Source organism: Octopus sinensis, unplaced genomic scaffold (assembly GCF_006345805.1).
Source record: "Octopus sinensis unplaced genomic scaffold, ASM634580v1 Contig17544, whole genome shotgun sequence".
Lineage (NCBI taxonomy): Eukaryota > Metazoa > Mollusca > Cephalopoda > Octopoda > Octopodidae > Octopus > Octopus sinensis.
Window position 1 is genome coordinate 4,599 of NW_021835147.1, and position 13,887 is coordinate 18,485.

The following is a 13,887-nucleotide window of genomic DNA, read 5'->3' on the forward strand; positions in this document are numbered from 1 at the left end:
GACATGGAGTTATGTACAGGGAGGGTGTTCATGCAAAGAGTTCAGGCCATTTCTGGTCAAGAGAGACTTTGAACCGAGCGGTCGTCGGCATCTTCACTATCGCGTCTGGCAGCTTATTCCACGGATCCGCAACCCAGACGGAGAAAGCCCCTCTCCTTCGATTGAGATGAAATAGTCACAGATACAGCTTTTCGGAGTGACCCCGCAGCCGACGCTCTGGAGCAGGAGTGAAGAACAGCTCTTTGGAGAGGTTACACGTTCCACTTATGATGTTGTGAGCAAGAATGAGATCACCACAGCGTCGTCGTTTTTCTAGAGAATAAAGGTCAAGCGTCTTCAGCCTTTCTTCATAAGACAAATGCTTGAGACCAAGAACCATGCGGGTAGCCAGCTTCTGGACTCTTTCGAGATGATATATGATGAGCTTCTTCCATTTTCCATCTACCACATCCACTCATGAGGCTTTGGTCAGTCTGGAGCTGTACAAGACACTTGTCCATGGTACTATACAGTGGGGGAGGGTTAAAGCAGGAGACCACACTGGTTTGGAAGCCAGCTCCTTAATCACACGGACAAATCTGTTCCTAAAGCCATGCCCGTACTTAAAAGGGTGAAAATCTAAGTGCAGGTGTGGCTGTGTGGTAAGAAGCTTGCTTCCCAATCACATGGTTCCAAGTTCAGTCCCACTGCATGGCACCTTTTGCAAGTGTCTTCTACTATAGCCTTAGTGCCAACCAAAGATTTGTGAGTGGATTTGGTAAACAGAAACTGAAAGAAGCCCATTATATATATGTGTGTGTGTGTGTGTGTGTGTGTGTGTGTGTGTGTGTGTGTGTGTGTGTGTGTGTGTTTGCATATATTTTTGTGTGTGCCTTTGTCCCCCAACCATTGCTTTGCAACTGATGCTGGTGTGTTTATGCCCCATAACTTAGCAGCTCAGCAAAAGAGACTGATAGAATAAGTAGTAGGCTTACAAAGAATAAGTCCTGGGGTCGATTTCTTCGACTAAAACCTTTTAAGGTAGTGCTCCAGCATGGCTGTAGTCAAATGACAGAAATGTGTGAAAGAATAAAAGAAAATACATGAACACACACACATACACACTTATTTACATGTATTACATGAATCTAAAGAAAGTACGTTACAAACAATAACTCTGAGCACCTTTTCAAACTCCACCTGTCTAACACACATGGACATGTTTACTAAGTCAGAAAACAGCACAGCTCCCATGACTTTCGGAAACATTTTTTCACGCAAAGTGTTGCTGAAATATGGAACAAACTGCCGGCATCAGTTGTTAGTTGTCGGAGCACTGCATCCTTCAACACTTCCATGCTTCCTGAGATTCGTCAAAACTACACCTGATTTTCTCCCCTCCATAAACACGCAAGCATGTATCTGACTCACACACTGTTCACTTCCCAGACATTTGTACATTATTGCATATGCTTTGTACGCACTTTCTGACAAGTTGTGGTGCACCTGAGCACTGTATACAATAATTTCATTATTATTATATATCCTGTGTGTGAAAAGTCTGGCTGCATACACGTTAGCATATGTCAGGTGCATACAATTGACAACACAGTTAATTAAGATTTATTCAGTGAGTTCTATTCAACACATGTGGAATTAGCAGAATCATTATTAACTTTAGATGGCTCGCCAATAAAGTTGAACTGAAAAACCCTACAACGAGGCATGAATTGCATGAATCCGTCTTGCAGTCTTGGGAAGAGCTATCTGAGCGGAAAATTCGTGGATGTATTCAACATCAAACTCGTGTTCGGCGTCAAATAGTTGACTGTCATGATGGTAACAGATTCGTGTAATAAATTTTGTGTTTATTTTTGTTTCATAATATATATTTTTTCGGATGCAGCCAGACTTTTCATACATGATAGACACGACTGATGGTCATATTTTGCCTATTAAACACTTGCACAAATTATTTAATCTTCACTTTTGTTTCATTATTATGATTTTCAGTTTATTCGTCTGTCAAAGTTCTTTTGCCACTCATTATTCTGTGACCTCTTCAGCAACTACCTGTCCCCCATTGAAGAGGTCACAATGAGTGACAAAAGACAAATCAAGTAAAAATCATCATTATCATCATCATCGTTTAATGTCCGCTTTCCATGCTAGCATGGGTTGGACGGTTTGACCGGGGTCTGGGCAGCCAGAAGGCTGCACCAGGCCCAGTCTGATCTGGGAGTGTTTCTACAGATGGATACCCTTCCTAATGCCAACAACTCCGAGAGTGTAGTGGGTACTTTTTACGTGCCACCAGCACAGAGGCCAGTTGAGGTGGCGCTGGCAACGGCCATGTTCGGATGGTTCTTTTATGTGCCACCAGCACTGGTATCACAACTACAATTTCAACAAAAATAATTAATTAATAATAATACTAAAAATAGTTCCATAAAAATAATTAATAATAATACTAAAGCAAAGACTAAATAAAGAATGCATGAATTTAACTGGCAAACAAATCAAGTGTGAATTTAATTGGTATCACTAAGGATAACAATGTAAATATAAAATAATCTAAAGGGCAACTTACCTAAACCAAAGTAAAGTCCTTTAATAAATGTAAGTCCATTGGTCGTCAATAATATATTTGAATATCCTGATAACGACACAAGCATGAGTCCATAACTTAATCCATGGAATGGTTCAAAGAGTAGTACTAACCAGCCTTTTGAGATGAAAGAATACCCAAGGAATCGGATACAATAAGCTGCCAGAGATAATAACAAGCTGGGTATATGTCCAATGAGTTTGATAATCCTGTTTGATACCAACAGTATGATAATCTCACACAAAGCATTGAATAGTAAGCAGAATCCAAACACCAGCGGTGAACTGTTGAGGTCTTTTAGGTACCAGAGAAGAAATGTAGAAATAGATCCATCGAAAATACCAAGACATATAATAATGAAGAGAAAATGAAGAATTTCACAGTTCCTTAATGTAATCCTGAGTTTTTGAGAGTTTTGTGAAGACTTGAGTGTGTCAGGTGTGTCAAGTTTTGAACCAATGAGAGCAGAGAGTGTGGTGAAAGTGAGAAAAAGGTAAAATGAAAGATGGTAATCGACAGGTTTGTTATGATAGTCTTTTAGTAATTCCATTAAACCTGCTGAGGTCAGTGCACACAGACCAAAACCCAAAGTACCCCATATACGTTGATGTCCAAGTGAAGGGATCGGTTCACTTAGCTGACTGCTAGCTATGGAATCTATAAGGCTTACTGATGGCAGGAATAGCAAAGCACAACTGATCTGAATTACAAGAAATATACCAAATGTAGCGCCATACAAGTCATTGCGTTGTTCACAACCGTTTTTATCTTGGCGCGTGCACTGGAATTTACAGTTGAGGACTGTTTCTTCATCGCAAAGCATTTGCCAATATGGTTTACCATGATGGATCAAATTCTTCAAATTGTAGTCTTTGCAAATAAGGTGAGGCAAAGGAATTCTCTCCAAATGTATCTCACTTTTCAAAGTCACTGTAGTATTCAATATGGTAAAGTGAAGATACGTCTCTTTACTAGAACTTACCCAAATATCAAAACAGCTGCGTTCCCCAAATGGTCGCACGTCTGTAGTAAAACAAACACGGGATGTATAAGCACCAGGAACAGCAAATAGACAAGACGCCTCGCAGTTGAGGTCAGTTAGGTTGTTAGTTTTGGCAAATAGGGCATAATCATAAAATGTAACTGGACAGTTGACCACAGAATTATGAAGAGGTTGATGGAGTTTTTTAGATGTGTTTACTTCGGATGAAATACAATCCCGAATATAAGAATCTTGTGTATTACAATGGACATTGGTTTTAATGACTGCTTTGTATGGTAGGTTCTTTGGTGGCACCAGAAGAAGACACATGTACACAATACCTGATAAGAATGTGAACAAAAGTAGTAACAATTTATGTTTTTGGAATCGGTCTGCAAGAAAACTGACAATGGGTTCTGCAACTATTCCAAAGAGTAACATAGATCCGGTGATGATTCCTGATTCTTGAGCAGATAATCCCAACTTTTTCATATAAAGCGGAATGAATGGTAAGAGAAATCCAATGGCTGCAACGGCAACAATAAAAAAATAAAATAGTGAAAACAAACAAAATTTTAACAACAACAACAGCAACAATCACCATCACCACCATCTAACATCCATTTTTCCATGTTGGCATGGGTAGGACGGTTTGACAGGAACTGGCAAGTCGAAAGACTGCACCAAGCTCTGCTACAATACCATAATAAAATAGAATTAGGGAGAGTTTACGAAAAAAAAAACAAAAGACGAAGACAGGTGGTGTACAAAACAAACAGATGTATTAGTATAACGCTCAGGAATAGAAAAAGTCTTTTACGTTTCGAGCCTACGCTCTTCTACAGAAAGGAACACAGAAGGAAACAAGGAGAGAAAAAAATGTGTGTAGTGGCTAACGATCTATCATGGCGACTGACTGTTATCCAAAGGAAATAAAATTAGGTGGATAGGTGTGTGTTTAGCTAAAACTATAGGCAGAGACAGTCATACAGCAATAGTTAGAGACAGCATTACAGCTATAGGCAAAAACAGTGTTACAGCTACAGGCAGAGACAATGGTACACCTATAGATAGAGACAATATAGTACATACTGTGAGATGTAGTGGTGCAGATTATGGACCCCTTCAAACTTGAATGACCATGAAATTGCACTTAGTTTCGCTGCAAGGTACAAATCCAGGCAAGGTTGTTTACAGAAGGCTGGTAGTTGCCCATGCATACCAGCAACTGCTTGCCACACCACCAATGTTATCCAAAGGAAAGGCAAAAGCTGATACAGCTTGGTGCCAGTGATGTTGCAATTCATTTCTACTGGAGTAAACAGTGGTATTTTGTCTGTCTTGACATTCTGAGTTCAAATTCGGCCGAGGTCGACTTTGCCTTTCATCCTTTCGGGGTCGATAAAGTAAGTACCAGTTGCGCACTGTGGTCGATCTAATCGATTGGCCCTTCCCTCCAAAATTTCAGGCCTTGCGTCTAGAGTAGAAAATATTATTATTATTTTTATTCTATAAGGCTGTAGAACTGGCAGAATTGTCAGCATGTTAGGCAAAACACTTAGCAGTAATTGGTCTTTATGTTCAAAGTTCAAATTCCGCTGAGGTTGACTTTGCTTTTCATCCTTTCGGAGTCAATAAATTAAGTACCAGTGAAACACTGGAGTTGATGTAATCGACTAGGTTCCTCCCCTAAAATTCAGGCTTTAGGCCTTCAGTAGATAGGATTATTATTATTATTATTATTACCATCATATAAGGCAGTGAGCTGACAGAATCATTAGCATGCCAGGGAAAATGCTTAGCAGTATCTGGTCTGCCACTACATTCTGAGTTCAAATTCTGCCAAGGTCGACTTTGCCTTTCATCCTTTCGGAATCGATAAATTAAGTACCAGTTATGCATTGGGGTCGATATAATCGACTTAATCCATCTGTCTGTCCTTGTTTGTCCTCTCTGTGTTTAGCCCCTTGTGGGTAGTAAAGAAATAGGTATTTCGTCTGTTTTTACGTTCTGTGTTCAAATTCTGCAGAGGTCGACTTTGCCTTTCATCCTTTCAGGGTCGATGAAATAAGTACCAGTTGAGTACTGGGGTCGATCTAATCAACTATCCCTCCACTCCCCAAATTGCAGGCCTTGTGCCTGTAGTAGAAAGGATTGTTGTTATAATCATCTTCATCAGTAGTACTGGTAGGAGGAGGAATCAGCTTGAAGCACCTGTTGGCAAATCTCTTAACAAACCTGTCAGGTAACCACCACCACCACCACCACCACCACCAAGAGTGGTGGCACCTGGAATTATAAGTTCTTGTAAACTCAATCAATAAATGTAATCAAAACATCTGGAAAAGTCCAGGAATGTTTCTCCTTCTCAGTTGTTGTCAATGTTTCTTGAGTCATTTCTTTGGTTTCCCAGCTGAAGGCATATTTCTTTATTTTGATAAAGGAAAACAACAAACAGTCATAGACACACACACACACATGGAGCATAATGTATGCACTATGGTTATATAGAGAAACACAAATACACACACATAGATATGAATGCATGGCAGCCAAACTGATATGCGAAATGACTGATATAAAATGAGAAAGATAGATAGATAGATAGATAGATAGATAGATAGATAGATAGATAGATAGATAGATAGGCAATGAAAAACTAGATAGATAAAGAGATAGATAAATATATATACACAGAAACAGATAGAAAGTAAGATAAATAAATAAACAGACAGAAAGATACATAGACAGATAGATAGATAGATAGATAGATAGATAGATAGATAGATAGATAGATAGATAGATAGATAGATAGATAGATAGATAGATAGATAGGTAGGTAGATAGGTAGGTAGGTAGATAGATAGATAGATAAATCGATAAGTAGAAAGATAGATAGATAGAAAGATAGATAGATAGATTAAGATATGTATATATATATATATATATATATATACATACACATACACACACACACACACACACACACACATATATATATATAATATATATATAGAGAGAGAGAGAGAGAGAGAGAGAGAGAAAGAGAGATGAATAAATAGATAGATAGATAAAGAAATCATATCTTAGATACATCACTAATCACTAGACAGATAAACAGAGTGATAGATAAAAAGTGATGGTTAAATAGATAGATAACTAGAAGTGTAAGTAAATAACTAGATAGAAATATAGATACAGAGCTCAACAGCAAGACAGATACATGCATAGCATGATATAGATGAAGACTATTAGATAGACAGACAGATAGTGAAATAGTTATGCAGAGAGAGAGAGAGAGAGAGAGAGAGAGAATTAATTGTAAAGAGATATACTGGGTGTGGAAGAAGTAAGGCCCTTCTTGCATTTAATAACTTTTATAGTATATAAATGTTTATTATTATTTTATTTATTTATGCACGCTTTTCAAGCCTAGCCAGGTTCATGGCCTGGTTTCCTGGTTTCTGTGGTGTATGTGTTCCCCCCAGCTGGACGGGACGCCAGTCCATCGCAGCATTACTCAAGAAACAGGAAGAGAGAGTGAGAGAAAGTTGGGGTGAAAGAGTACAACAGGGGTCGCCACTACCCCCTGCCGGAGCCTTGTGGAGCTTTTAGGTGTTTTCGCTCAATAAACACACACAACACCCGGTCTGGGAATCGAAATCGCAAACATCCAACTGCAACTCTGCTGCCCTAACCACTGGGTCATTGCGATTCCACCAAATATTTATCAAGTAATTTTTTATTGAACACAAATTTATTGCATTACCTAAAGAAAGGAAGGATCTTTTTGGTTTGAATGGGAGTTTTTTCTAGCGGTGTCATATGAAATTGTCACCCATAATTATGACCCTAGTATCAATTTATTGCATTTCAATCTGTTTTAGGGTTAGGGTTAGTTAGAGTTAGGGGGAAGGGTATATTTTTTTCTTCAGAAATGTAAATAAACCCAATCTGTTTCTTAAACGAGGGACATATTCATACGGCACAGAATGTTTTTACCTCAATAGACGTCATTGATTGGTTGAAATTGCAAAAATTGAAGAAAAAAATCAACAAATATCTTACAAACTATAGAATTTTCTCAATAAAGCCAATAGAAAAAAATGTTTTATAAACATATTCTACCAGTATACGAAGTTTAAAAGTGTTTAGTTACATGGAAATTATTTTAAAAAACTGCCGTTCAAACCGAAAAGATCCGAAAGGAATAATAAACTAATGAAAAAAAAAATTGCAGTTTTAGAAAATAAAACTGTAACTCAATGAGAAACTAGAAAACTCAGATACAAAAGGGTATTACTTCTGCCACACCCTGTATACATAGTTACAGAAATAGACAGATAATTAGATAGACAAATAGGCAACTTGATGAATAGATAGATCGATTCAAATCTTGATAGGCAGAGAGATAGACAAGTATATAGGCAGATAGCTTGGCACAGAGATAGTTAGATAGATAAATTAGATAGCTAAACCACTTGATAGACTTATGAATAGTTAGCTAGATAGAGGGAGCGAGACAGACAAATTGGTTACAAGCTAATTAAGTAGATTATATCTATGACTTGATAGTTTAATATGCTACAAAATATATAGATAGATTAGTGTTCCACAATTTTTTTCCACTTGTGGTACATTTATATTCTTTTCAAAATTCTGCAGGCGCAGGAGTGGCTGTGTGGTAAGTAGCTTGCTTACCAACCATGTGGTTGGTAAGCAAGCTGCTTACCACACAGCCACTCCTGCACCGATACAGATAAACAACTAGATAGAAAGGTAAGCAGGGAGATAAACAGATTTCTAGATGGGTAAATGGATAGTTAGGTAGATGTATAGACAACTAACTGGATAACTAGTTTAATAGACAGACAGATAACAAGAGAAACACATATATACAACAACATAGAAAGATAGATAGAAGGATAGATAGATAACTTTCTTTATTGGCCATGCAGGGCTGGACACAGAGGGGACATATATAAATGTAAAGGTTTTCTTTTTGAAGATGGAAAAGGAAAAAAGAAAAAAAATAGGAAACAAATGTAAAATTTTGATCAAAAAAGGATCGGAAAAAAAAAAGCGATCAAAAGGGATCGTGTATCACAGAAAAAAAATAATGTCTTTTTCAAAGTATCAAACAAGATTAGGTTCATCCGTGAAAAGAAAAGCCTACAGAAAAGACCACGGTAACCTCAGGCAGGGAGGAAATAAACACATGAGAGCAAAGATATTCAACTAGATATACAGACAAATAGACAATTAACTAGACAGACAACTACGTACATAGACAAGATACACAGCTAGACACCTTGACAGGTAGGTAGGTAACAGGATGACATAAATACAGGTAGCTAGAAATATAAATAAACAGAAAGATAGCTAGGCAGACAACTACATAGATAACAAGATAGAAATATTGTGTACATTAAAACACATCAAGAGGCTTCCAAATAGGAAAGCCTTGTGTTAGAAAGAGCAGTAGAAAACTCAACCCACTAATTAGGGATATACACCAAGAGGTTTCCAAATAGGAAAGCCTTGTGCTAGAAAGAGCAGTAGAAAACTCAAACCACTAATTAGGGATAATTTATCCTTAATTAGTGGTTTGAGTTTTCTACTGCTCTTTCTAGCACAAGTCATTCCTATTTGGAAGCCTCTTGATGTACATCCCCAATTAGTGGTTTGAGTTTTCTACTGCTCTTTCTAGCACAAGGCTTTCCTATTTGGAAGCCTCTTGATGTATATCCCCAATTAGTGGTTTGAGTTTTCTACTGCTCTTTCTAGCACAAGTCTTTCCTATTTGGAAGCCTCTTGGTGTATATCCCTAATTAGTGGTTTGAGTTTTCTACTGCTCTTTCTAGCACAAGTCTTTCCTATTTGGAAGCCTCTTGATGTATATCCCCAATTAGTGGTTTGAGTTTTCTACTGCTCTTTCTAGCACAAGTCTTTCCTATTTGGAAGCCTCTTGGTGTATATCCCCAATTAGTGGTTTGAGTTTTCTACTGCTCTTTCTAGCACAAGTCATTCCTATTTGGAAGCCTCTTGGTGTATATCCTTCATTAGTGGTTTGAGTTTTCTACTGCTCTTTCTAGCACAAGTCTTTCCTATTTGGAAGCCTCTTGGTGTATATCCCCAATTAGTGGTTTGAGTTTTCTACTGCTCTTTCTAGCACAAGTCATTCCTATTTGGAAGCCTCTTGGGTATATCCCCAATTAGTGGTTTGAGTTTTCTACTGCTCTTTCTAGCACAAGTCATTCCTATTTGGAAGCCTCTTGGTGTATATCCTTCATTAGTGGTTTGAGTTTTCTACTGCTCTTTCTAGCACAAGTCTTTCCTATTGGAAGCCTCTTGGGTATATCCCCAATTAGTGGTTTGAGTTTTCTACTGCTCTTTCTAGCACAAGTCATTCCTATTTGGAAGCCTCTTGGTGTATATCCTTCATTAGTGGTTTGAGTTTTCTACTGCTCTTTCTAGCACAAGTCTTTCCTATTTGGAAGCCTCTTGGTGTATATCCCCAATTAGTGGTTTGAGTTTTCTACTGCTCTTTCTAGCACAAGTCATTCCTATTTGGAAGCCTCTTGGTGTATATCCTTCATTAGTGGTTTGAGTTTTCTACTGCTCTTTCTAGCACAAGGCTTTCCTATTTGGAAGCCTCTTGATGTATATCCCCAATTAGTGGTTTGAGTTTTCTACTGCTCTTTCTAGCACAAGACTTTCCTATTTGGAAGCCTCTTGATGTATATCCCCAATTAGTGGTTTGAGTTTTCTACTGCTCTTTCTAGCACAAGACTTTCCTATTTGGAAGCCTCTTGATGTGTTTTAATGTACACAATATTTCTATGAGAATAATATATAGTCTATTGACTAATTCTTTTTTTATGCTAGGCTACTGGTAATAATAATTTATATAATTCTTATTACCCTAATGTTATTTATTATGGTTAGATAACAAGATATATATATATACATTGAATGATAACTAGATAGACACAAAGACAGAGTTAAAACTGACAGAGATTTGGATAGATAGATTGCTAGACACATAGACAACTAGACAGGCAGACAATCAGGCAGATATAAATAGATAGATAGATACACAGAAAGGCACTGCAAAATAAGATAACAGATAGATAGATAGATGAATGTATTGATATAGAAATAACTTGATAGATAGAGTGAAAGATAGATACCTAGGTAGCTAACTTGATACTTAACTCAAAAGATAGACAGATCAGCAGGGTGGATAGATAAGCAAGGCGGATAGATAAGCAGAGTGGATAGATAAGCAGGGTGGATAGATAAGCAGGGTGGATAGATAAGCAAGATGGAAAGATAGATAGATAAGACAGATAAGACATATATATATATATATATATATAGATAGATAGATAATTAAGATAGATACATAGATAGATAGAGAAGATAGATAGATAGAGAAGATAGATAGATAGAGAAGATAGATAGATAGATAGATAGATAGAGAAGATAGATAGATAGATAGATAGAGAAGATAGATAGATAGATAGATAGATAGATAGATAGATAAGCAAGGTGGATAGATAGATAAGATAAACAAATAGATAGATAGAAGGATGGATGGGTAAGAAGGGTAGATAGATAAGCTGGGTGGACATATAAGCAGGATAGATAGATTAGCAGGATAGACAGATTAGCAGGATAGACAGATTGGTAGGGTAGATAAATTGGTAGGGTAGATAAATAAGTAGGGTAGATAGGTAGACATAAAGCAGATGGAAAAAATGTAGATTATTGAAGGACGAAGCAGGCGCTTTGTTTGTTGATCGTTCCATTGGTAATATTGTGGAGATCAATTCCTCAGCGGACATTACAAAGGAAAGAAAGGCGATATATCGACATCATCATCTCAGAATCTATTTCTTTGCTACCCACAAGGGGCTAAACACAGAGGGGACAAACAAGGACAGACAAATGGATTAAGTCGATTATATCAACCCCAGTGCGTAACTGGTACTTAATTTATCGACCTCAAAAGGATGAAAGGCAAAGTCGACCTCGGCGGAATTTGAACTCAGAACATAACGGCAGATGAAATACTTATTTCTTTACTAACCACGAGGGGCTAAACACAGAGGGGACAAACAAGGACAGACAGATGGATTCAGTCGATTATATAGACCCCAGTGCATAACTGGTTCTTATTTAATCGACCCCGAAAGGATGAAAAGCAAAGTCGACCTTGGCGGAATTTAAACTCAGAACGTAACGGCAGACAAAATACCGCTAAGCATTTCGCCCAGCATGCTAACGATTCTGCCAGTTTACTGCCTTATGTTTCCCAGTGGACTGGAGCAATGTGAAATGAAGTTATTTGCTCAGGAACACAAAGCGTCGCCCGGTCCAGGAATCAAAACCACAATCTTATGATCATAATGCTGACACCCTAACCACAAAGCCACGTGCCTCCATCAACATTTCAGAATCATTACCTATCACCCCCCCCCCCACAAACAAACACACACTACGTACCATAACTTCTAAAGAAGAAAACTGAAAAATCTTACCTGAATAGAAAAAGAAGTAGAAAATCTTGATGGGTAGTAGAATTTTGTTGATGGTGATCTGGCATTCTTGTTTCCTGACCATTGTCACCACGATGAGGCTATGAATTAGAGTGGGGAAAGTGGTGGGTGTTAAGGGTTAGGGGTTTGGTGTTGAAAGGTTTGTAAAGGTGGGGAAGGTAGTAAGGGTTAGAGGAGGGTACAATGGTAGTTACTACATTGAGGTTTGAGATGAAAATGTGCATGTGTATATATATATATATATATATACATGCATACATATATTGGTATATGTATATGTGTATATATATACGTGTGTGTGTATATGTGTGTATATATAAATATTTACGAGTGTATATATAGATATTTATGTGTGTGCATCTGTATATATATGTGTGTGTGTATATCTATGTATTTATGAGTATATGCGTGTGTGTGTGTGTATATGGATAGGAGGAAGTTGGAAAGTTTTGATTGGGGAAACTAGTGATGGTGTGAGTGGGGGTGAAATGAAGATAGTTACAATGGAGGTGTTTTACAGGTGAAAATGAATGGACAACAACAAGCTGATCAGCTCATACAGTGCTGCTACCTATGTCCAGTGTCAGTGCCATGGCAACAAACTGCTTCTCTTTTCATCTAACCTTACCAAATTCTCCAAAATATCCGTTTCAACAACAACAACAACAACGAACTCTGATAATCGATGCTTACAAACTACCACTCTTACTGCCACCCTTACTATAGCAGTACTACCACTGAGAATAAAAGTGGAGAATGGGGTGGAAATGGGTTGGTGGGTGGGTGGGCAGGAGAAAATGTGAATTGAGAAAGAAAAACACAACCCCACCAAAAAATTCAAACTTTGAAATTCTGCAAGAAATTTGTATTGGAAGTGGTGGTGGTGGTGGGGTGATGGGGTGGTTGTGGTGGTGGTGGTAGGGTGGTGGTGGTGGTGGTGGTGGTGGTGGAAGAGAAGTAGTTAGGGAGGGGTTTGGATAAGGTAGTTGGTTGGTTGGTAGTGGGGAGGAGGGTGGGTTAAGGGTGGGATGGGGGTATATGTTGAGCAGTGGTTGTTCACTATGGAAAAGGTTATTGTCTGTTCGGGTTTATCAATACATGATGTGTATGAAAAGAAAGGCAGGACCTGAAATGAAAGAGAGAAAGAGAGAGATAAAAAATGTAACAGATGTAAGAGAGAAAAAAAATGCATGGATAAGAGAGATAGGAGGAGGAGGAGGAAGAAAAGAAATATCAAATATAAAAAAAAAAAGATAAATTCAAGCAATTTATACAATGAAACAAGTTCCTTAATTATCTCCTCGTTACATTTGTTCAATCTGTTACTCAACACCAACAATAACAAATATATAACAATTATGTAAGAATTCATAAAAAATAAAATTATTCTCATCATCATTAAAACATTGCGGGGGGGCCTTGTGCCAAAATTAGAGAAAGATTTCTATAATCATTAGGCGCAGGAGTGGCTGTGTGGTAAGTAGCTTGCTAACCAACCACATGGTTCCGGGTTCAGTCCCACTGCGTGGCATCTTGGGCAAGTGTCTTCTGCTATAGTCCCGGGCCGACCAAACCCTTGTGAGTGGATTTGGTAGACGGAAACTGAAAGAAGCCTGTCGTATATATGTATATATATATGTACGTGTTTGTGTGTCTGTTTGTCCCCCTAGCATTGCTTGACAACCGATGCTGGTGTGTTTACGTCCCCGTCACTTAGCGGTTCGGCAAAAGAGACTGATAGAATAAGTACTGGG

The 13,887-nt window shown here is 38.0% G+C and overlaps 1 protein-coding gene across 1 annotated transcript; it reads right to left on the reverse strand.

The window, feature by feature from the left end:
• Positions 1-2,510: 2,510 nt before the first annotated feature.
• LOC115231141 (major facilitator superfamily domain-containing protein 6-like) lies at positions 2,511-13,018 on the reverse strand. The gene is made up of 2 exons (XM_029801224.2): positions 12,116-13,018; positions 2,511-4,096 (listed from the first exon to the last, which is right to left on the reverse strand). The coding sequence occupies exons 1-2, from the start codon at positions 12,195-12,197 to the stop codon at positions 2,511-2,513; spliced, it is 1,668 nt and encodes a 555-aa protein (XP_029657084.2). The 5' UTR covers positions 12,198-13,018.
• Positions 13,019-13,887: the final 869 nt, after the last annotated feature.

Bases quoted from the DNA above. Each gene is read 5' to 3' on its own strand.
- LOC115231141 (XM_029801224.2), bottom strand. From the start codon at position 12,197: ATGGTCAGGAAACAAGAATGCCAGATCACCATCAACAAAATTCTACTA. The intron at 4,097-12,115 runs GTAAGATTTTTC...TTGCCGTTGCAG, and splicing joins CTACTTCTTTTTCTATTCAG to CCATTGGATTTCTCTTACCA.